General features: G+C 46.7%; 1 protein-coding gene across 1 annotated transcript; it reads left to right on the forward strand.

The window, feature by feature from the left end:
* Positions 1–13: 13 nt before the first annotated feature.
* Positions 14–26,145, forward strand: LOC142908187 (glycine receptor subunit beta-like). The gene is made up of 3 exons (XM_076058507.1): positions 14–4,854; positions 7,066–7,377; positions 17,368–26,145. Exons 1-3 carry the CDS (start codon positions 4,741–4,743, stop codon positions 17,674–17,676), a joined length of 735 nt encoding a protein of 244 aa, XP_075914622.1. The 5' UTR covers positions 14–4,740; the 3' UTR covers positions 17,677–26,145.

Raw genomic sequence — 26,145 nt, forward strand, 5'->3', positions numbered from 1 at the left:
CCACTACTACTACAACCATTACTACCACTACTACTACTACCACTACTACTACCACTACTACCTCTACTACCACTACTACTACTACCACTACTACCACTAACACTACGACCTCTACTACTACCACTGATGATGACACTGCTGCTGATGATGACACTGCTGCTGCTGTTAATGATGATGATCCTGCTGCTGATGACACTGCTGCTGATGATGATGACTGCTGATGACACTGCTGCTGATGATGATGACACTGCTGATGATGATCATGACACTGATGATGACACTGCTGATGATGATCATGACACTGATCATGACACTGCTGCTGATGATGACACTGCTGCTGCTGATGACACTGCTGATGACACTGCTGCTGCTGATGATGACACTGCTGATGATGATCATGACACTGATGATGATGACACTGCTCCTGATGATGACACTGCTGATGATGATGACACTGATGATGATGATAATGCCACTGCTGATGATGATGATACTGCTGCTGATGATGATGACACTGCTGATGATAATGATGATGACACTGCTGCTGCTGATGATGATGACACTGCTGATGATGATGACACTGCTGCTGATGACACTGCTGATGATAATGATGATGACACTGCTGCTGCTGATGATGATGACACTGCTGATGATGATGACACTGATGATGATGATGATGATAATGCCACTGCTGATGATGATGACACTGCTGCTGATGATGACACTGCTGATGATGATGACACTGCTGATGATGATGACACTGCTGCTGATGATGATGACACTGCTGATGATAATGATGATGACACTACTGATGATGATGATGATGACACTGCTGCTGATGATGACACTGCTGATGATGATCATGACACTGATGATGACACTGCTGATGATGATCATGACACTGATGATGACACTGCTGCTGATGATGACACTGCTGCTGCTGATGATGACACTGCTGATGACACTGCTGCTGATGATGATGACACTGCTGATGATGATCATGACACTGATGATGATCATGACACTGATGATGATGACACTGCTGCTGCTGATGATGATGACACTGATGTTGATAATGCCACTGCTGCTGCTGATGATGACACTGCTGATGATGATCATGACACTGATGATGATCATGACACTGATGATGATGACACTGCTGCTGCTGATGATGATGACACTGATGATGTTGATAATGCCACTGCTGATGATGATGATGACATTGCTGATGATAATGATGATGACACTGCTGCTGATGATGACACTACTGATGATGATGGTGATGACACTGCTGATGATGATGACACTGCTGATGATGATGACACTGCTGATGATGATGACACTGCTGATGACACTGCTGATGATGATGCCACTGCTGATGATGATACTGCTGATGATGATGACACTGCTGATGATGATGACACTGTTGCTGATGATGATGACACTGTTGCTGATGATGACACTGCTGATGATGATGACACTGCTGATGATGATGATGACACTGCTGCTGATGATGACACTGCTGCTGATGATGATGACACTGCTGCTGATGATGCTGATGACACTGCTGATGACACTGCTGATGCTGATGATGCTGATGATGATGCTGATGATGATGCTGATGATGATGATGTTACCACTGCAGGCATCTTGTCGGTGCTGTCGCTGGCGTCGCAGGCGATGTCGCTGGCTGCCGAGCTCCCCAAGGTGTCCTACCTGCTGATGATGATGCTGATGATGATGATGCTGATGATGCTGATGATGATGCTGATGATGATGATGCTGATGATGATGATGTTACCACTGCAGGCATCTTGTCGGTGCTGTCGCTGGCGTCGCAGGCGATGTCGCTGGCTGCCGAGCTCCCCAAGGTGTCCTACCTGCTGATGATGATGCTGCTGATGATGATGCTGATGATGATGATGTTACCACTGCAGGCATCTTGTCGGTGCTGTCGCTGGCGTCGCAGGCGATGTCGCTGGCTGCCGAGCTCCCCAAGGTGTCCTACCTGCTGATGATGATGATGCTGATGATGATGCTGATGATGCTGATGATGATGCTGATGATGATGATGATGCTGATGATGATGATGTTACCACTGCAGGCATCTTGTCGGTGCTGTCGCTGGCGTCGCAGGCGATGTCGCTGGCTGCCGAGCTCCCCAAGGTGTCCTACCTGCTGATGATGATGCTGCTGATGATGATGCTGATGATGATGATGTTACCACTGCAGGCATCTTGTCGGTGCTGTCGCTGGCGTCGCAGGCGATGTCGCTGGCTGCCGAGCTCCCCAAGGTGTCCTACCTGCTGATGATGATGATGCTGATGATGATGCTGATGATGCTGATGATGATGCTGATGATGATGATGCTGATGATGATGTTACCACTGCAGGCATCTTGTCGGTGCTGTCGCTGGCGTCGCAGGCGATGTCGCTGGCTGCCGAGCTCCCCAAGGTGTCCTACCTGCTGATGACACTGCTGATGATGATGCTGATGATGATGTTACCACTGCAGGCATCTTGTCGGTGCTGTCGCTGGCGTCGCAGGCGATGTCGCTGGCTGCCGAGCTCCCCAAGGTGTCCTACCTGCTGATGATGATGATGCTGATGATGATGATGCTGATGATGATGATGCTGATGATGATGATGCTGATGATGATGTTACCACTGCAGGCATCTTGTCGGTGCTGTCGCTGGCGTCGCAGGCGATGTCGCTGGCTGCCGAGCTCCCCAAGGTGTCCTACCTGCTGATGATGATGATGCTGATGATGATGATGCTGATGATGATGATGCTGATGATGATGATGCTGATGATGATGTTACCACTGCAGGCATCTTGTCGGTGCTGTCGCTGGCGTCGCAGGCGATGTCGCTGGCTGCCGAGCTCCCCAAGGTGTCCTACCTGCTGATGACACTGCTGATGATGATGCTGATGATGATGTTACCACTGCAGGCATCTTGTCGGTGCTGTCGCTGGCGTCGCAGGCGATGTCGCTGGCTGCCGAGCTCCCCAAGGTGTCCTACCTGCTGATGATGATGATGCTGATGATGATGATGCTGATGATGATGATGCTGATGATGATGATGCTGATGATGATGTTACCACTGCAGGCATCTTGTCGGTGCTGTCGCTGGCGTCGCAGGCGATGTCGCTGGCTGCCGAGCTCCCCAAGGTGTCCTACCTGCTGATGACACTGCTGATGATGATGATGCTGATGATGCTGATGATGATGATGATGATGCTGATGATGATGTTACCACTGCAGGCATCTTGTCGGTGCTGTCACTGGCGTCGCAGGCGATGTCGCTGGCTGCCGAGCTCCCCAAGGTGTCCTACCTGCTGATGACACTGCTGATGATGATGCTGATGATGATGATGCTGATGATGATGATGCTGATGATGCTGATGCTGATGATGATGTTACCACTGCAGGCATCTTGTCGGTGCTGTCGCTGGCGTCGCAGGCGATGTCGCTGGCTGCCGAGCTCCCCAAGGTGTCCTACCTGCTGATGATGATGATGCTGATGATGATGATGCTGATGATGATGATGCTGATGATGATGATGCTGATGATGATGTTACCACTGCAGGCATCTTGTCGGTGCTGTCGCTGGCGTCGCAGGCGATGTCGCTGGCTGCCGAGCTCCCCAAGGTGTCCTACCTGCTGATGACACTGCTGATGATGATGATGATGCTGATGATGATGATGCTGATGATGATGTTACCACTGCAGGCATCTTGTCGGTGCTGTCGCTGGCGTCGCAGGCGATGTCGCTGGCTGCCGAGCTCCCCAAGGTGTCCTACCTGCTGATGACACTGCTGATGATGATGATGATGCTGATGATGATGATGCTGATGATGATGATGTTACCACTGCAGGCATCTTGTCGGTGCTGTCGCTGGCGTCGCAGGCGATGTCGCTGGCTGCCGAGCTCCCCAAGGTGTCCTACCTGCTGATGACGCTGCTGATGATGATGCTGATGATGATGCTGATGATGTTACCACTGCAGGCATCTTGTCGGTGCTGTCGCTGGCGTCGCAGGCGATGTCGCTGGCTGCCGAGCTCCCCAAGGTGTCCTACCTGCTGATGATGATGATGCTGATGATGATGATGCTGATGATGATGCTGATGATGATGATGATGCTGATGATGATGATGTTACCACTGCAGGCATCTTGTCGGTGCTGTCGCTGGCGTCGCAGGCGATGTCGCTGGCTGCCGAGCTCCCCAAGGTGTCCTACCTGCTGATGATGATGCTGATGATGATGCTGATGATGATGATGTTACCACTGCAGGCATCTTGTCGGTGCTGTCGCTGGCGTCGCAGGCGATGTCGCTGGCTGCCGAGCTCCCCAAGGTGTCCTACCTGCTGATGATGATGATGCTGATGATGATGATGCTGATGATGATGATGCTGATGATGATGATGCTGATGATGATGTTACCACTGCAGGCATCTTGTCGGTGCTGTCGCTGGCGTCGCAGGCGATGTCGCTGGCTGCCGAGCTCCCCAAGGTGTCCTACCTGCTGATGATGATGCTGATGATGATGCTGATGATGATGATGTTACCACTGCAGGCATCTTGTCGGTGCTGTCGCTGGCGTCGCAGGCGATGTCGCTGGCTGCCGAGCTCCCCAAGGTGTCCTACCTGCTGATGATGATGCTGATGATGATGCTGATGATGATGATGTTACCACTGCAGGCATCTTGTCGGTGCTGTCGCTGGCGTCGCAGGCGATGTCGCTGGCTGCCGAGCTCCCCAAGGTGTCCTACGTGAAGGCGCTGGACATTTGGCTCATTGCCTGCCTCGTCTTTGGGTTTGCCTCCCTTGTCGAGTTCGCCATCGTGCAGGTGGTGGCCTCGTCACGTGCTCGCCTCGTCACTCACCTCGTCACTCGCTCACCTCGTCGCTCAACTCGTCACTCACTCACCTCGTCACTCACCTCGTCACTCACCTCGTCACTCACTCACCTCGTCACTCACCTCGTCACGTGCTCGCCTCGTCACTCACCTCGTCACTCACCTCGTCACTCACCTCGTCACGTGCTCGCCTCGTCACTCACCTCGTCACGTGCTCGCCTCGTCACTCACCTCGTCACTCACCTCGTCACTCACCTCGTCACTCACCTCGTCACGTGCTCGCCTCGTCACTCACCTCGTCACTCGCCTCGTCACTCACTCACCTCGTCACTCACCTCGTCACTCACTAACCTCGTCACGTGCTCGCCTCGTCACTCACCTCGTCACTCACTCACCTCGTCACTCACTCACCTCGTCACTCGCCTCGTCACTCGCCTCGTCACTCACTCACCTCGTCACTCACTCACCTCGTCACTCACCTCGTCACTCACTCACCTCGTCACTCACCTCGTCACTCACCTCGTCACTCACTTGCCTCGTCACGTGCTCACCTCGTCACTCACCTCGTCACTCGCCTCGTCACTCACTCGCCTCGTCACTCACTCACCTCGTCACTCACCTCGTCACTCGCCTCGTCACGTGCTCACCTCGTCACTCGCCTCGTCACGTGCTCACCTCGTCACACACCTCGTCACTCACTCACCTCGTCACTCACCTCGTCACTCACCTCATCACTCACCTCGTCATCAGCGTGACTATCACCACCGCGTCCGCCATCAGCATCACCACCATCACCACCATCATCACCACCACCATCACCACCATCACCACCATCATCACCACCATCATCACCACCACAATCACCATCACCACCACCATCATCACCATCACCACCACCATCACCAGCATCACCATCACCACAATCACCATCACCACCATCATCACTATCACCACCACCATCACCACCATCATCACCATCACCACCATCACCACCACCACCATCACCACCATCACCACTATCACCACCATCACCACCACCATCACCACCATCATCACCACCACCACCATCACGTGACCATCACCACCATCACGTGACCATCACGTGACAATCACCACCATCACGTGACCATCACCACCATCACGTGACCATCACCACCACAATGTCCCCCATCACCCCAGGTGTTTGTGAACAGCCCCAAGCGCCATCACCAGCATCACGTGACCATCACCACCATCACGTGACCATCACCAGCATCACGTGACCATCACCACCACCATCACCATCACGTGACCATCACCACCACAATGTCCCCCATCACCCCAGGTGTTTGTGAACAGCCCCAAGCGCCATCACCACCATCACCACCATCACCAGCATCACGTGACCATCACCAGCATCACGTAACCATCACCAGCATCACGTGACCATCACCAGCATCACGTGACCATCACCACCGCAATGTCCCCCATCACCCCAGGTGTTTGTGAACAGCCCCAAGCGCCATCACCAGCATCACGTGACCATCACCACCATCACGTGACCATCACCACCACCATCACGTGACCATCACCAGCATCACGTGACCATCACGTGACCATCACCACCATCGCGTGACTATCACCACCATCACGTGACCATCACCAGCATCACGTGACCATCACCACCACCATCACCATCACGTGACCATCACCAGCATCACGTGACCATCACGTGACCATCACCACCATCACGTGACTATCACCACCATCACGTGACCATCACCACCATCACGTGACCATCACCAGCATTACGTGACCATCACCAGCATCACGTGACCATCACCAGCATCAAGTGACCATCACCACCATCACCACCATCACGTGACCATCACCACCACAATGTCCCCCGTCACCCCAGGTGTTTGTGAACAGCCCCAAGCGCCATCACCACCATCACCAGCATCACGTGACCATCACCAGCATCACGTGACCATCACCACCATCACGTGACCATCACCAGCATCACGTGACCATCACCACCACCATCACCATCACGTGACCATCACCACCGCAATGTCCCCCATCACCCCAGGTGTTTGTGAACAGCCCCAAGCGCCATCACCACCATCACCATCACCACCATCACGTGACCATCACCAGCATCACGTGACCATCACCACCATCACGTGACCATCACCACCACAATGTCCCCCGTCACCCCAGGTGTTTGTGAACAGCCCCAAGCGAGTGGCCGCCGAGAAGATCCGCAAGGAGCGGCTGGCCAAGATCAAGAAGGAACAGATGGAGGCGCTGGGCCCTCGGCCCACACACGGAGGGGGAGGAGGGGGGGGCGCCCCCCCCCCCAGCTCGTCGGCGCCCGCCCCCCCGGGCGGTGCCACGGGACCACCGGGGCCCCCCGCGATTTGCGGGGGGCCCAGCGGGGCCACGGAGGAGCGGGTTTGGTCGGTGTCCACGCGGAGGCTGCGGGGAGGTCCGGCCAACGGGACCCCCACAGCCGACGGGAACTCCGCTCGGGTCAGAGGGAGCAGTGGCATATACACTACACTGTACACTACACTGTACACTACACTGCACACTACACTGTACACTACACTGTGTACTACACTACACTTTACACTGAACTATACACTACACTATACACCACTACACACTACACTATACACTACACTATACACTACACTACACACTACACTATACACTACACTATACACTACACTATACACTACACTATACACTATACTAGTGTACACTAGTGTAGTGTACACTAGTATACACTACACTAGTGTACACTACACCAGTATACACTACACTAGTATACACTACACTAGTGTACACTACACCAGTATACACTACACTAGTATACACTACACTAGTATACACTACACAAGTGTACACTACACCAGTATACACTACACTAGTATACACTACACTAGTGTACACTACACTAGTGTACACTACACCAGTATACACTACACTAGTATACACTACACAAGTGTACACTACACTAGTATACACTACACCAGTATACACTACACTAGTATACACTACACTAGTGTACACTACACCAGAATACACTACACTAGTATACACTACACTAGTATACACTACACAAGTGTACACTACACCAGTATACACTACACTAGTATACACTACACTAGTGTACACTACACTAGTGTACACTACACTAGTATACACTACACTAGTATACACTACACAAGTGTACACTACACTAGTATACACTACACCAGTATACACTACACAAGTGTACACTACACTAGTGTACACTACACCAGTATACACTACACTAGTATACACTACACAAGTGTACACTACACTAGTATACACTACACCAGTATACACTACACTAGTGTACACTACACTAGTGTACACTACACTAGTATACACTGCACCAGTATACACTACACTAGTATACACTACACTAGTATACACTACACTAGTGTACACTACACTAGTGTACACTACACCAGTATACACTACACTAGTATACACTACACAAGTGTACACTACACTAGTATACACTACACCAGTATACACTACACAAGTGTACACTACACTAGTGTACACTACACCAGTATACACTACACTAGTATACACTACACAAGTGTACACTACACTAGTATACACTACACCAGTATACACTACACTAGTGTACACTACACTAGTGTACACTACACTAGTATACACTACACCAGTATACACTACACTAGTATACACTACACTAGTATACACTACACTAGTGTACACTACACTAGTGTACACTAAACCAGTATACACTACACTAGTATACACTACACAAGTGTACACTACACTAGTATACACTACACCAGTATACACTACACAAGTGTACACTACACTAGTGTACACTACACCAGTATACACTACACTAGTATACACTACACAAGTGTACACTACACTAGTATACACTACACCAGTATACACTACACTAGTGTACACTACACTAGTGTACACTACACTAGTATACACTACACCAGTATACACTACACTAGTATACACTACACTAGTATACACTACACTAGTGTACACTACACTAGTGTACACTACACCAGTATACACTACACTAGTATACACTACACAAGTGTACACTACACTAGTATACACTACACCAGTATACACTACACAAGTGTACACTACACTAGTGTACACTACACCAGTATACACTACACTAGTATACACTACACAAGTGTACACTACACTAGTATACACTACACCAGTATACACTACACTAGTGTACACTACACTAGTATACACTACACAAGTGTACACTACACTAGTATACACTACACCAGTATACACTACACAAGTGTACACTACACTAGTGTACACTACACCAGTATACACTACACTAGTATACACTACACAAGTGTACACTACACTAGTATACACTACACCAGTATACACTACACTAGTATACACTACACTAGTATACACTACACTAGTATACACTACACCAGTATACACTACACTAGTATACACTACACTAGTGTACACTACACAAGTGTACACTACACTAGTATACACTACACTAGTATACACTACACAAGTGTACACTACACCAGTATACACTACACTAGTATACACTACACTAGTATACACTACACTAGTGTACACTACACAAGTGTACACTACACCAGTATACACTACACTAGTATACACTACACTAGTGTACACTACACTAGTGTACACTACACTAGTATACACTACACCAGTATACACTACACTAGTATACACTACACTAGTATACACTACACTAGTGTACACTACACAAGTGTACACTACACCAGTATACACTACACTAGTATACACTACACTAGTGTACACTACACAAGTGTACACTACACCAGTATACACTACACTAGTATACACTACACTAGTGTACACTACACAAGTGTACACTACACCAGTATACACTACACTAGTATACACTACACTAGTGTACACTACACCAGTATACACTACACTAGTATACACTACACAAGTGTACACTACACTAGTGTACACTACACCAGTATACACTACACTAGTATACACTACACTAGTATACACTACACCAGTATACACTACACTAGTATACACTACACAAGTGTACACTACACTAGTGTACACTACACCAGTATACACTACACTAGTATACACTACACCAGTATACACTACACTAGTGTACACTACACTAGTATACACTACACTAGTGTACACTACACAAGTGTACACTACACCAGTATACACTACACTAGTATACACTACACTAGTGTACACTACACCAGTATACACTACACTAGTATACACTACACAAGTGTACACTACACTAGTGTACACTACACCAGTATACACTACACTAGTATACACTACACTAGTATACACTACACCAGTATACACTACACTAGTATACACTACACAAGTGTACACTACACTAGTGTACACTACACCAGTATACACTACACTAGTATACACTACACCAGTATACACTACACTAGTGTACACTACACTAGTATACACTACACTAGTGTACACTACACAAGTGTACACTACACCAGTATACACTACACTAGTATACACTACACTAGTGTACACTACACCAGTATACACTACACTAGTATACACTACACAAGTGTACACTACACTAGTGTACACTACACCAGTATACACTACACTAGTATACACTACACTAGTATACACTACACCAGTATACACTACACTAGTATACACTACACAAGTGTACACTACACTAGTGTACACTACACCAGTATACACTACGCTAGTATACACTACACCAGTATACACTACACTAGTGTACACTACACCAGTATACACTACACTAGTATACACTACACTAGTATACACTACACTAGTGTACACTACACCAGTATACACTACACTAGTATACACTACACAAGTGTACACTACACTAGTGTACACTACACCAGTATACACTACACTAGTATACACTACACCAGTATACACTACACTAGTATACACTACACTAGTATACACTACACTAGTATACACTACACAAGTGTACACTACACAAGTGTACACTACACTAGTATACACTACACAAGTGTACACTACACTAGTATACACTACACTAGTATACACTACACTAGTATACACTACACTAGTATACACTACACAAGTGTACACTACACAAGTGTACACTACACTAGTATACACTACACCAGTATACACTACACTAGTATACACTACACTAGTGTACACTACACCAGTGTACACTACACAAGTGTACACTACACTAGTATACACTACACCAGTATACACTACACTAGTATACACTACACTAGTATACACTACACAAGTGTACACTACACAAGTGTACACTACACTAGTATACACTACACCAGTATACACTACACTAGTATACACTACACTAGTGTACACTACACCAGTGTACACTACACAAGTGTACACTACACTAGTATACACTACACCAGTATACACTACACTAGTGTACACTACACCAGTGTACACTACACAAGTGTACACTACACTAGTATACACTACACCAGTATACACTAAACCAGTATACACTACACTAGTATACACTACACTAGTGTACACTACACCAGTGTACACTACACAAGTGTACACTACACTAGTATACACTACACCAGTATACACTACACTAGTGTACACTACACCAGTGTACACTACACAAGTGTACACTACACTAGTATACACTACACCAGTATACACTACACTAGTATACACTACACTAGTATACACTACACCAGTATACACTACACTAGTATACACTACACCAGTATACACTACACCAGTATACACTACACTAGTATACACTACACCAGTATACACTACACCAGTATACACTACACTAGTATACACTACACTAGTGTACACTACACTAGTATACACTACACTAGTATACACTACACAAGTGTACACTACACTAGTATACACTACACCAGTATACACTACACAAGTGTACACTACACTAGTATACACTACACCAGTATACACTACACTAGTATACACTACACCAGTATACACTACACCAGTATACACTACACCAGTATACACTACACTAGTATACACTACACCAGTATACACTACACCAGTATACACTACACCAGTATACACTACACTAGTATACACTACACCAGTATACACTACACTAGTATACACTACACTAGTATACACTACACCAGTATACACTACACTAGTAACGGGACCCCCACAGCCGACGGGAACTCCGCTCGGGTCAGAGGGAGCAGTAGCATATACACTACACTGTACACTACACTGTACACTACACCGTACACTACACTGCACACTACACTGTACACTACACCGTACACTACACTGTACACTACACTATACACTACACTATACACTACACTGCACACAACTACACTGTACACTACACAATACACTGCACACTACACTGTACACTACACCACACACTACACTGTACACTACACTGCACACTACACTATACACCACACTGCACACTACACTGTACACCACACCGCACATTACACTGTACACTACACTGCACACTACACTGTACACTACACTATACACTACACTATACACCACACCACACACTACACACCACACCACACACTACACTGTACACTACACGTCACACTACACTGTACACTACACTGCACACTACACTGTACACTACACTATACACCACACCACACACTACACTGTACACTACACGTTACACTACACTGTACACTACACTGCACACTACACTGTACACTACACTATACACCACACCATACACTACACTATACACTACACGATACACTACACTGCACACTACACTGTACACCACACTGCACACTGCACTGTACACCACTACACACTACACTATATACTACACACTACACTATACACTACACTGTACACTACACTATACACTACACTACACGCTACACTGTACACTACACTATACACTACACTATACACTGTACACTACACTGTACACTGCACTGCACACTACACTGTACACTACACTGTACACTACACACTACACTACACTACACACTACACTACACACTGCACTACACTATACACTACACTATACACTACACTATACACTACACTATACACTACACCATACACTACACTGCACACTACACTCTACAATACACTATACACTACACTCTACACTACACACTACACTACACTATACACTACACTATACACTACACTATACACTACACTATACACCACTACACACTACACTCTACACTACACTATACACCACTACACACTACAGTATACACTACACACCACTACACACTACAGTATACACTACACACTGCACTATACACTACACTATACACTACACTATACACTACACTGTGTACTGCACTACACTTTACACTGAACTATACACTACACTATACACCACTACACACTACACTATACACTACACTACACACTACACTATACACGACACTATACACTACACTATACACTACACTAGTGTACACTAGTGTAGTATACACTAGTATACACTACACTAGTGTACACTACACCAGTATACACTACACTAGTATACACTACACTAGTGTACACTACACCAGTATACACTACACTAGTATACACTACACTAGTGTACACTACACTAGTGTAGTGTTTATTAGTGTAGTATACACTACACTAGTATACACTACACTAGTGTAGTGTACACTAGTGTAGTGTACACTAGTATACACTACACTAGTGTACACTACACTAGTATACACACTACACTAGTATACACTACACTAGTGTAGTGTATACTAGTGTAGTGTACACTAGTGTAGTGTATACTACACTAGTGTACATTACACTAGTGTAGTGTACACTAGTGTAGTATACACTAGTGTAGTGTACACTAGTGTAGTGTATACTACACTAGTGTACACTACACTAGTGTAGTGTACACTAGTATACACTACACTAGTGTACACAGACGAGCTCCGTCTGGGGAATTCCCCGTCGTTCCCAGGCCAGCCGAGCGGCGTCGTCCTGCTCCGTCCCCGGGGCTCTCCGCCCGGTGGGCCGGCGCTGTCCCGGTAGGGGGGCATCCTCAGCGGGTGCCCAAACCAAAATCTCGACCGGCTCCTCTCGATCCTCGTTTCGGTAGCGGCCTCCTCCGTTTCGGTCGTCACCACAAAGGTCCGCGTAGGAGAGAGCGTGGGACGAGTCGACGGGGCTGCAAATACCCCCCCACCCCCCCCCCCCCCCGAGGGAGAGAGAGCGCTCCACTTGAGATCTCGCCTCCCGCACGGCACCCGCAAAGCAGCGTGGACGCCGCCGCTCCGATCCGCCGGCCGATCTCCCGCTCCCACTTGCCTCCGTCGCTCGCGGGAAAGAGACCCCCGAGGTTTACTTAGGCCCCTCCGGTCCGAGGGCTGCTTCATCCCGCCCTCGGCGCACTCCACCGTCTCCCGGCTAGAGTGAACGGTGGCCTCGGATTTTGAGGTTTGCCGAACCGCAACCGTCGCCGCGTTCACGCTTTGGCATCGAACCGTTTCGGAAGTGCCGGATTAGCCTAGCGGCAAAAGTGTCTACATATGTCGTAGCTACATATGTAGTAGCTACACATGTAGTAGCTACACATGTAGTAGCTACACATGTAGTAGCTACACATGTAGTAGCTACATATGTAGTAGCTACACATGTAGTAGCTACACATGTAGTAGCTACACATGTAGTAGCTACACATGTAGTAGCCACATATGTAGTAGCCACATATGTAGTAGCCACATATGTAGTAGCCACATATGTAGTAGCTACATATGTAGTAGCTACATATGTAGTAGCTACATATGTAGTAGCTACTACATATGTAGTAGCTACTACATATGTAGTAGCTACTACATATGTAGTAGCTACTACATATGTAGTAGCTACTACATATGTAGTGTAGCTGTAACTACATATGTAGTAGCTACTACATATGTAGTAGCTACTACATATGTAGCAGCTACATATGTAGCAGCTACATATGTTGTAGCTACTACATATGTAGCTACTACATATGTAGCTACTACATATGTACTACTACATATGTAGTAGCTACATATGTAGTAGCTACATATGTAGTAGCTACATATGTAGTAGCTACATTTGTAGTAGCTACATTTGTAGTAGCTACATATGTAGTAGCTACATATGTAGTAGCTACATATGTAGTAGCTACTACATATGTAGTGTAGCTGTAACTACATATGTAGTAGCTACTACATATGTAGCAGCTACATATGTAGCAGCTACATATGTTGTAGCTACATATGTAGCTACTACATATGTAGTAGCTACATATGTAGTAGCTACGGGCCCTGCACTTTCAAGGGCCTTCGCGCTAAATGCTTTCATCTATGAATTCTGGTTCAGTGATTCTGCACTTGCCCTATTACTATAGTACTATACTGCTTTCAACTTTTACGAGCGACTGGGTGTTTAAGGTTAGCCATTTGCCGTATTATCTCGGCTGCATAGCAAATGAAACAATACAATTTCCTAAAATCTTGACTTAAAGCTTTCATGCATGCAGGAATGAATATTCTTGGGTCTTTTGGTGAAGTCTCGTAGAAAGTTTCAAAGAAAAGAACAAAAAATAACAAAAAAACTACGATGTTTCGATCACAACACGAGCGGTCATCTTCAGGCAAAGGTGGGTGAGCTTCCAAGGCAAACTGTTTATAAGGGGTTTGAAATGGGCGTAGCCCGAATGTCAGCAGCCAATGATAATGTAAGTGGTGGGCAGCCAACCCAACGGTGGTCGGTTTTCCACCAATCAAAGGGCTGCCAGGTGAAAATTCGCAAGTTAATGAGAGATTAGGATGTCAATGGAAGATCACACGAAGTGACTGTGCGGTTGTGAACCCTGTGAAAGCGCAAGTTTGAAATGGGCTGAAAGCACAGCTAACATCGGAAGGTGGTAAGGATGGGAACATCATCGCCAATCGTGACCGAAACCGGTTGGTGACGTCCTTCCAATGATCGCTCAGTTTGTACCCATCTTCTCTGTTGAAATTGTGTCTGTGTCCCTATATATATATGGGTGGCTTCGTGAACGAATCTTTGTTGATAGCCAGTGGGCTTGCAAAGTGCCTTCTTCTCGTCATTTTTCGTTATTTTCTTCGTGACTTTACCAAAAGACCCAAGAATACAATTGCTTTACTCTGCAAGTTAAACATTTCTGTTCTGATATTTACGTGTTTTTTTTTTTTTTTTAATTTTTTTTTTAAATTTAGGGGCCCCGTTGTAACAACGTACGCTATACGGGCCCCGCGCTAGCTTCATCCGGCACTGCGTTCAGGCGAACTCGCCGGAGGTCGCAGCCCTACGAGGCGAAGGGGGACAACGCCGTCTGTGCACAGCAGCGACGCCAACTCACGTGGACCTCCCGCACCGGGTTACTCTCCTCCCGCGTACCTCGGGCGCGCCTCGATATCCCGTCCACGAACAGATCGCGCACGGCGAGCGAAGGCGAGATGCAACCCCATCGGCGGAGCCGAGCGGCCCGCGGGCGAATGAATCGACGCTCTCGGTAGCACACGGAGGTGGGCCGGGCTACGTTACGCGATCCCACCGCCGACGCCTCCCTTCGTAGACACCGCGGGATGGAACACGCGCGCCCTCTCCGAAGCCTACGAAGCGGAGGCAGGGACACCTCGTGCGTCCGCGAGAGGGCACGAGATCTGCTCCGTTGTTCCACGACCGTGACGGGGATCCCCGTCACGCTCGTCCTGAATCGGAGGCTCGAACCGCCCCCCGGCGTAGTAGGAGCCGCCACTCCAGCACTCTGCCACCTGCGAGGCCGAGGAGTGCGATTCCTCCGTATGCTGGCGTGCACTCACACACCCACTGGGCCTATCCCCTGTTTTAAAAAAAAAACAAAATCAAGCCAGCCACAACCCCAGTTTGACCAATCCAGGGGTACTGCACTCGCCTTCCGTGCGGCATTCATAGGGGGGGGAGGGGGTCAATGGAGGCGGTGGGGTCAATGAGGGGGAGGGGTCAATGAAGGGGGAGGTCAAAGAAGGGTAGAGGTCAATGGTGGGGGAGGGGTCAATGGTGGGGGCGGGTCAATGAGGGGGAGGGGTCAACGGAGGGGGGTTAATGGGGTGAGGGAGCCGGAGAGTGGAGGTGGTGGTACTGGAAGAGGAGGAGGAGATTGAGGAAGAGGTGGAACATTTGTCAGCTGTTTCTACATCCGCCCACACCTCCCCCCCAACTCCGCCCCCCACCTCCTCCCCTCCCCCCTCCCCCCATACTCCCCTCTCCTCCCCCCACCCCCTTCCAGTCCACCGCCCACTGCCGCCTTCAACGTCACAGTCCGACCTCCGTGCCCACGACTCAGATGGCTCACTCTGAGATGACGTCCCACTCACTCTCCTCCCCCTTCCCCCCACCTCCCCCCCACACCCCCTCCCCTCCCCCCCCCCCCCACCTCCCCCCCACCCCAACCTTCTCCAGGCCGCCGCCCGCCGCGCCTTCCCGTCGCGCTCCGACCTCCGCGCCCACGACTTCAGCATCGTGGGCAGCCTCCCGCGGGACTTCGACCTCACCAACTACGACTGCTACGGCAAGCCCGTGGGGGGCGCCCTGGGCCCCGCCGGCGCGGGGGCCGGCGGCAACGCCGCCGCCGGGGGCGCCCCCAAGAAGCCGCCCCCAGCCAAGCCGATCATCCCGTCGGAGGCGAAACGCGTGGACCACTACGCGCGGGCTCTCTTCCCGCTCTCGTTCCTCTTCTTCAACGTAGTTTACTGGTCTGTCTACCTGTAGAGTGGGGTGTGGGGGTGTGGGGGCGAGGGGGGGGTGGAGAGGAGGGAGGGAGGAGGTGCTGGAGGAGGTGGAGGGAGTGGACCGCTACTCACGGGCCCTGTTCCCGCTCTCTTTGCTCGCGTTCAACATCGCCTCCTGGCCCGTCTACCTGCAGAGTGGGAGGGCCAAGCCCGCAGTAGCCACGCCTAGCAGCACCCCCCCCCGCCCTCGCCCCTCCTCCCCTCGCCCCCGCCCCCACCTCATCGCGCAACTCCTCGCCCAGATGTGGACAAAGCAGTCGCATGTCATGCAAATGTCCCATCGTCGTCATCGTTGTCGTCATCGTTGTCGTCATCGTCATCGTCATCATCGTCGTCGTCGTTTGCTGCGTTGTCTGTGTACGTGTGGATGCGTGCGGCGTGCCGGTGGCCCAGTGGTGCGCGGCGGCTCTCCCCTAGGTCGACTCGGCCCCAAACGGGTGACCCGGTGGAGCGGTGCGTAGCAAGCATCGCCGCCAGGGAGACAAAGGCGGCCTAGCGGCCACAGCGCCCGCTACCCCTCTGCGTGTACCGCGGTGTGCCGGCCTTCGTAGCCGCCGCCGCCGCCGCTGCCGCCGCTGCTGCTGCTCCTCGCTACTAACAGCACTTGCCCCAGACATGCCTATTGAGGCTATACCGGGGGCGAAGCTTTGTCTTTTGTGCGAAATGAGATTGTGTGGGTGCTGGTGGTGGTGATGGTGGTGGTGTCTTAACAGCGTTACGTGCACAGCCGCATTCGTCCGGATTATAAGACGCAGGGGAAAGTGAGACGCACACCCACGTGAACACTTCTCTCCCGCCCCCGCCGCCCCGCGCCCACACCCCCCACCCACCACGTGTTAATAAACTTCTACTGATTCTCTAGACACTCGCACACAGGCACACCCACCCATACCGCATTGTAAGACACACCCATACCAGATTGTAAGACACACCCTACCAGATTGTAAGACACACCCTACCAGATTGTAAGACACACCCTACCGGATTATAAGACACACCCTACCGGATTGTAAGACACACCCTACCAGATTGTATGACACACCCTACCGGATTGTAAGACACACCCTACTGGATTGTAAGACACACCCTACCAGATTATAAGACACACCCTACCAGATTGTAAGACACACCCTACCAGATTGTAAGACACACCCTACCAGATTATAAGACACCCTACCAGATTATAAGACACACCCTACCAGATTGTAAGACACACCCTACCAGATTATAAGACACCCTACCAGATTGTAAGACACACCCTACCAGATTGTAAGACACCCTACCGGATTGTAAGACACCCTACCGGATTGTAAGACACCCCACCGGATTATAAGACACCCTACCAGATTGTAAGACACACCCTACCGGATTGTAAGACACACCCAAATAAGAGTTGTACAAACCCGGACTCGCAGACCGGATTGTAAGACGCATCCAACGACGTGACACTGATCTAAGCAGCTGCGTTGTTTCAAGACGAGCAAAACTTTGGACCGGTTTCCACGTGCAGTGTCTCATCAGCAGCAGCAGCAGGCTCTGCTTGAACCAGTGCTAAAGGTGAGGCAACAACAACAATATGAATCGTGTCAAATGAATCCTCAACTTCCAACGATCAATCGACGCGTGATCATCCAGCCTGTATCGTAGACTACGAGACTCTACCTGTAGACTTTACCTGTAGACTTTACCTCGTATACTTTACCTGTAGACTCTACCTCGTAGACTTTACCTGGTAGACTTTACCTGGTAGACTTTACCTGTAGACTCTACCTGTAGACTCTACCTGTAGACTTTACCCGTAGACTTTACCCGTATACTTTACCTGTAGACTCTACATGTAGACTTTACCTGTAGACTTTACCCGTAGACTTTACCTGTAGACATTACCTGTAGACTTTACCTGTAGATTCTACATGTAGACTTTACCTGTAGACTTTACCTGTAGATTCTACCTGTAGACTTTACCTGTAGACTCTACATGTAGACATTACCTGTAGACTTTACCCGTAGACATTACCTGTAGACTTTACCTGTAGACTTTACCTCGTAGACTTTACCTGGTAGACTTTACCTGGTAGACTTTACCTGTAGACTTTACCTGCAGACTCTACCTGTAGACTTGACCCGTAGACTTTACCTGTAGACATTACCTGTAGACTTTACCTCGTAGACTTTACCTGTAGACTCTACATGTAGACTTTACCTGTAGATTCTACCTGTAGACTTTACCTGTAGACTTTACCTGTAGACTCTACCTGTAGACTTTACCTGTAGACTCTACCTGTAGATTCTACCTGTCGACTTTACCAGTAGATTCTACCTGTAGATTCTACCTGTAGACATTACCTGTAGACTTTATCTGTAGATTCTACCTGTAGACTTTACTTCCAAGACTATACATGTAGACTTTTCCTGTAGATTCTACATGTAAACTTTACCTGTAGATGCTATCTGGAAGACTTTACCTGTAGGCTCTACCTGTAGACTTTACCTGTAGACTTTACCTGTAGACTTTACCAGTAGACTTTACCTGGTAGACTTTACCTGTAGACTCTACCTGTAGACTCTACCTGTAGACTTTACCTCGTAGACTTTACCTGGTAGACTTTACCTGGTAGACTTTACCTGTAGACTCTACCTGTAGACTTTACCCATAGACTTTACCTGTAGACTGTACATGTAGATATTACCTGTAGACTTTACCCGTAGACTTTACCTGTAGAATCTACATGTAGACTTTACCTGTAGATTCTACCTGTAGACTTTACCTGTAGACTCTACCTGTAGACTCTACCTGTAGAGTCTACTTGTAGACTTTACCAGTAGATTCTACCAGTAGATTCTACCTGTAGACATTACCTGTAGACTTTATCTGTACATTCTAACTGTAGATTTTACCTGTAGATTCTACCTGTATACTTTACCTCGTAGACTTTACATGTAGACTTTTCCTGTAGATTCTACATGTAAACTTTACCTGTAGATGCTACCTGGAAGACTTTACCTGTAGGCTCTACCTGTAGACTTTACCTGTAGACTTTACCTGTAGACTTTACCAGTAGACTTTACCTGGTAGACTTTACCTGTAGACTCTACCTGTAGACTCTACCTGTAGACTTTACCCGTAGACTTTACCTGTAGACTCTACATGTAGACATTACCTGTAGACTTTACCCGTAGACTTTACCTGTAGACATTACCTGTAGACTTTACCTCGTAGATTTTACCTTTAGAATCTACATGTAGACTTTACCTGTAGATTTTACCTGTAGATTCTACCTGTAGACATTACCTATAGATTTTACCTCGTAGATCCACCTGTAGACTTTATCTGTAGATTCTACCTGTAGACTTTACCTGTTGATTCTACCTGTAGACTTTACCTCGTAGACTTTACATGTAGACTTTTCCTGTAGATTCTACATGTAAACTTTACCTGTAGATGCTACCTGGAAGACTTTACCTGTAGACTTTACCTGTAGACTTTACCTGTAGACTTTACCTGTAGACTTTACCTCGTAGACTTTACCTGTAGACTCTACCTGTAGACTTTACCTCGTAGACTTTACCTGGTAGACTTTACCTGGTAGACTTTACCCGTAGATTCTACCTGTAGACTTTACCCGTATACTTTACCTGTAGACTCTACATGTAGACATTACCTGTAGACTTTACCCGTAGACTTTACCTGTAGACATTAGCTGTAGACTTTACCTCGTAGACTTTATCTGTAGAATCTACATGTAGACTTTACTTGTACATTCTACATGTAGACTTTACCTGTAGATTCTACCTGTAGACTTTACCTGTAGAGTTTACATGTAGACATTACCTGTAGACTTTACCTGTAGACTTTACCTCGTAGACTTTACCTGGTAGACTTTACCTGTAGACTTTACCTGTAGACTCTACATGTAGACATTACCTGTAGATTTTACCCATAGACTTTACCTGTAGACTCTACATGTAGACTTTACCTCATAAACTTTACCTGTGGACTTTACCTGTAGATTCTACCTGCAGACTTTACCTGTAGACTTTACCTGTAGACTTTACATGTAGACTTTACCTCGTAGACTTTACCTGTAGACTCTACCTGTAGACTTTACCTCGTAGACTTTACCTGGTAGACTTTACCTGGTAGACTTTACCCGTAGATTCTACCTGTAGACTTTACCCGTATACTTTACCTGTAGACTCTACATGTAGACATTACCTGTAGACTTTACCCGTAGACTTTACCTGTAGACATTAGCTGTAGACTTTACCTCGTAGACTTTATCTGTAGAATCTACATGTAGACTTTACTTGTACATTCTACATGTAGACTTTACCTGTAGATTCTACCTGTAGACTTTACCTGTAGAGTTTACATGTAGACATTACCTGTAGACTTTACCTGTAGACTTTACCTCGTAGACTTTACCTGGTAGACTTTACCTGTAGACTTTACCTGTAGACTCTACATGTAGACATTACCTGTAGATTTTACCCATAGACTTTACCTGTAGACTCTACATGTAGACTGTACCTCATAAACTTTACCTGTGGACTTTACCTGTAGATTCTACCTGCAGACTTTACCTGTAGACTTTACCTGTAGATTCTACCTCGTAGACTTTACCTGTAGATTTTACCTGTAGGCTTTACCCATAGACTTTACCTGTAGACTGTACATGTAGACTTTTCCTGTAGATTCTACATGTAGACTTTACCTGTAGATGCTACCAGGTAGACTTTACCTGTAGACTTTACCTGTATACTTTACCTGTAGATTCTACCTCGTAGACTTTACCTGTAGACTTTATCTGTAGGCTTTACCCATTGGCTTTACCTGTAGACTTTACATGTAGACTCTACATGTATACTCTACCTGTAGACTTTACCTGTAGATTCTACCTGTAGATTCTACCTGTAGACATTACCTGGTAGATTCTACCTGTAGACTTTACCTGTAGACTTTACCTCGTAGACTTTACCTGTAGACTTTACCTGTAGACTCTACCTGTAGACTTTACCTGTAGACTTTACCTTGTAGACTTTCCCTGTAGACTTTACCTGTAGAATTTACCTGTAGACATTACCTGTAGATTCTTCCTGTAGACTTTACCTGTAAACTCTACCTGCAGACTTTATCTGTAGACTTTACCTGTAGACTTTACCTGTAGATTCTACCTCGTAGACTTTACCTGTAGACTTTACCTGTAGACTTTACCCGTAGACTTTACCGGTAGACTTTACCTGTAGATTCTACATGTAGACTTTACCTGTAGATGCTACCTGGTAGACTTTACCTGTAGACTTTACATGTAGACTCTACATGTAAACTCTACCTGTAGACTTTACCAGTAGATTCTACCTGTAGACATTACCTTTAGATTCTACCTGTAGATTCTACCTGGTAGACACCTGTAGACTTTACCCGTAGACTTTACCTGTAGAATTTACCTGTAGACTTTACTTCCAGACTTTACCTGTAGATTCTTCCTGTAGACTCTACCTGCAGACTTTACCTGTAGACTTTACCTGTGGACTTTACCACTAGATTCTACCTGCAGACTTTACCTGTAGACTTCACCTGTAGATTCTACCTCGTAGACTTTACCTGTAGACTTTACCTGTAGACTTTACCCGTAGACTTTACATGTAGACTTTTCCTGTAGATTCTACATGTAGACTTTACCTGTAGATGCTACCTGGTAGACTTTACCTGTAGACTTTACCTGTAGACTTTACATGTAGACTCTACATGTAGACGCTACCTGTAGACTTTACCTGTAGACTTTACCTGTAGACTTTACCTGTAGACTTTACCAGTAGATTCTACCTGGTAGACTCTACCTTTAGACTTTACCTGTAGACTTTACTTGTAGACTCTACCTGTAGACTTTACCTGTAGACTTTACCTCCTAGATCTACCTGTAGACTTTACCTGTACATTCTACCTGTAGATTCTACCTGTAGACTTTACCTGGTAGATTCTACCTGTAGACTTTACCTGTAGACTTTACCTGTAGACTTTTACCTCGTAGACTTTACCTGTAGACTCTACCTGTAGACTCTACCTGTAGACTTTACCTGTAGACTCTACCTGTAGACATTACCTGTAAATTCTTCCTGTAGATTCTACCTGGTAGACTTTACCTGCAGACTTTACCTGTAGATTATTCCTGTAGACTTTACCTGTAAACTCTACCTGCAGACTTTTCCTGTAGACTTTACCTATGGACTTTACCTGTAGATTCTACCTGCAGACTTTACCTGTAGACTTTACCTGTAAATTCTACCTCGTAGACTTTACCTGTAGAATCTACATGTAGACTTTACCTGTAGATGCTACCTGGTAGACTTTACCTGTAGACTTTACCCATAGACTTTACCTGTAAACTTTACCTGTAGACTTTACCTGCAGACGTTACCTGTAGATTCTTCCTGTAGACTCTACCTGCAGACTTTACCTGTAGACTTTACCTGTGGACTTTACCTCTAGATTCTACCTGCAGACTTTACCTGTAGACATCACCTGTAGATTCTACCTCGTAGACTTTACCTGTAGACTTTACCTGTAGACTTTACCCGTAGACTTTACCGGTAGACTTTACATGTAGACTTTTCCTGTAGATTCTACATGTAGACTTTACCTGTAGATGCTACCTGGTAGACTTTACCTGTAGACTTTACCTGTAGACTTTACATGTAGACTCTACATGTAGATGCTACCTGTAGACTTTACCTGTAGACTTTACCTGTAGACTTTACCGGTAGACTTTACCTGTAGACTTTACCTCGTAGATCTACCTGTTGACTTTACCTGTACATTCTACCTGTAGATTCTACCTGTAGACTTTACCTGGTAGATTCTATCTGTAGACTTTACCTGTAGGCTTTTACCTCGTAGACTTTACCTGTAGACTCTACCTGTAGACTCTACCTGTAGACTTTACCTGTAGATTCTACCTGTAGATTCTACCTGGTAGACTTTACCTGTAGACTTTACCTATAGACTTTACTGTAGACTTTACCTGTAGATTTTATCTGTAGACTCTACCTGCAGATTTTACCTGTAGACTTTACCTGCAGACTTTACCAGTAGATTCTACTTGTAGACTTTACCTGTAGACTCTACCTGCAGACTTTACCTGTAGACTTTACCTGCGGACTTTACCTGTAGATTCTACCTGCAGACTTTACCTGTAGACTTTACCTGCAGACTTTACCTGTAGATTCTACCTGGTAGACTTGACCTGTACACTTTACCTGTAGACTTTACCTGTAGATTCTACCTGGTAGACTCTACATGTAGATTTTACCTGGTAGATTCTACCTCGTAGACTTTACCTGTAGACTTTACCTGCAGGCTTTACCTGTAGACTTTACTGTAGACTTTACCTGTGGTCTTTACCTGTAGATTCTACATGCAGACTTTACCTATAGACTTTACCTGCAGACTTTACCTGTAGATTCTACCTGGTAGACTTGACCTGTAGACTTTACCTGTAGACTTTACCTGTAGGTTCTACCTGGTAGACTCTACCTATAGACTCTACATGTAGATTTTACCTGGTAGATTCTACCTCGTAGACTTTACCTGTAGACTTTACCTGCAGGCTTTACCTGTAGACTTTACTGTAGACTTTACCTGTAGACTTTACCTGTAGACTTTACCTGTAAGCTCTACCTATAGACTTTACCCGTAGACTTTACTGTAGACTTTACCTGTAGTCTTTACCTGTAGATTCTACATGTAGACTTTACCTGTAGACTCTACCTGTAGACTTTACCTCGTAGACTTTACCTGTAGACTCTACCTGGTAGACTTTACCTGTAGACTTTACCTGTAGGCTCTACCTGTAGACTTTACCCGTAGACTTTACCTGTAGGCTCTACCTGTTAACTTTACCCGTAGATTTTACCCGTAGACTTTACCCGTAGACTTTACCTGTAGACTACCTGTAGACTTTACCCATAGACTTTACCTGCAGTATTTACCTGGTAGACTTTACCTGTAGATTCTACCTGTAGACTTTACCTGTAGATTCTACCTGTAGACATTTCCTGTAGATTCTACCTGGTAGACTTGACCTGTAGACATTATCTGTAGACTTTACCTGTAGACTCTACCTGTAGGTTCTACCTGGTAGACTTTACCTGTAGACATAACCTGTAGACTTTACCTGTAGACACCTGTAGACATTACCTGTAGACTTTACCTGTAGACTTTACTTCTAGATTCTACATGTAGACTCTACCTGTAGACTTTATCTGCCGACTCTACCTATAGACTTTACCTCTAGACTTTACCTGTAGACTCTACCTGTAGACTTTAGCTGTAGATTCTACATGTAAATTTTACCTGTAGACTTTACCTGTAGACCTTACCTGTAGACTTTACCTGTAGACTTCAGAGTTGCCATGTTACCGGCGGTATAAAGCGATAAATCGCACGATA

The sequence above is a fragment of the Petromyzon marinus genome (genome assembly GCF_048934315.1).
Source record: "Petromyzon marinus isolate PM22_M1 ecotype Great Lakes invasive population chromosome 76 unlocalized genomic scaffold, UKy_Petmar_22M1.pri1.0 chr76_unloc.1, whole genome shotgun sequence".
Taxonomy (NCBI): Eukaryota; Metazoa; Chordata; class Hyperoartia; order Petromyzontiformes; family Petromyzontidae; genus Petromyzon; species Petromyzon marinus.

What these genes read in the sequence shown, in the direction of transcription:
- LOC142908187 (XM_076058507.1), top strand. Translation starts at nt 4,741, where the DNA reads ATGTCGCTGGCTGCCGAGCTCCCCAAGGTGTCCTACGTGAAGGCGCTG. An exon ending in TCGAGTTCGCCATCGTGCAG is followed by an intron (nt 4,855 to 7,065) that starts GTGGTGGCCTCG and finishes CCGTCACCCCAG; the next exon opens with GTGTTTGTGAACAGCCCCAA. An exon ending in CCGACGGGAACTCCGCTCGG is followed by an intron (nt 7,378 to 17,367) that starts GTCAGAGGGAGC and finishes AACCTTCTCCAG; the next exon opens with GCCGCCGCCCGCCGCGCCTT.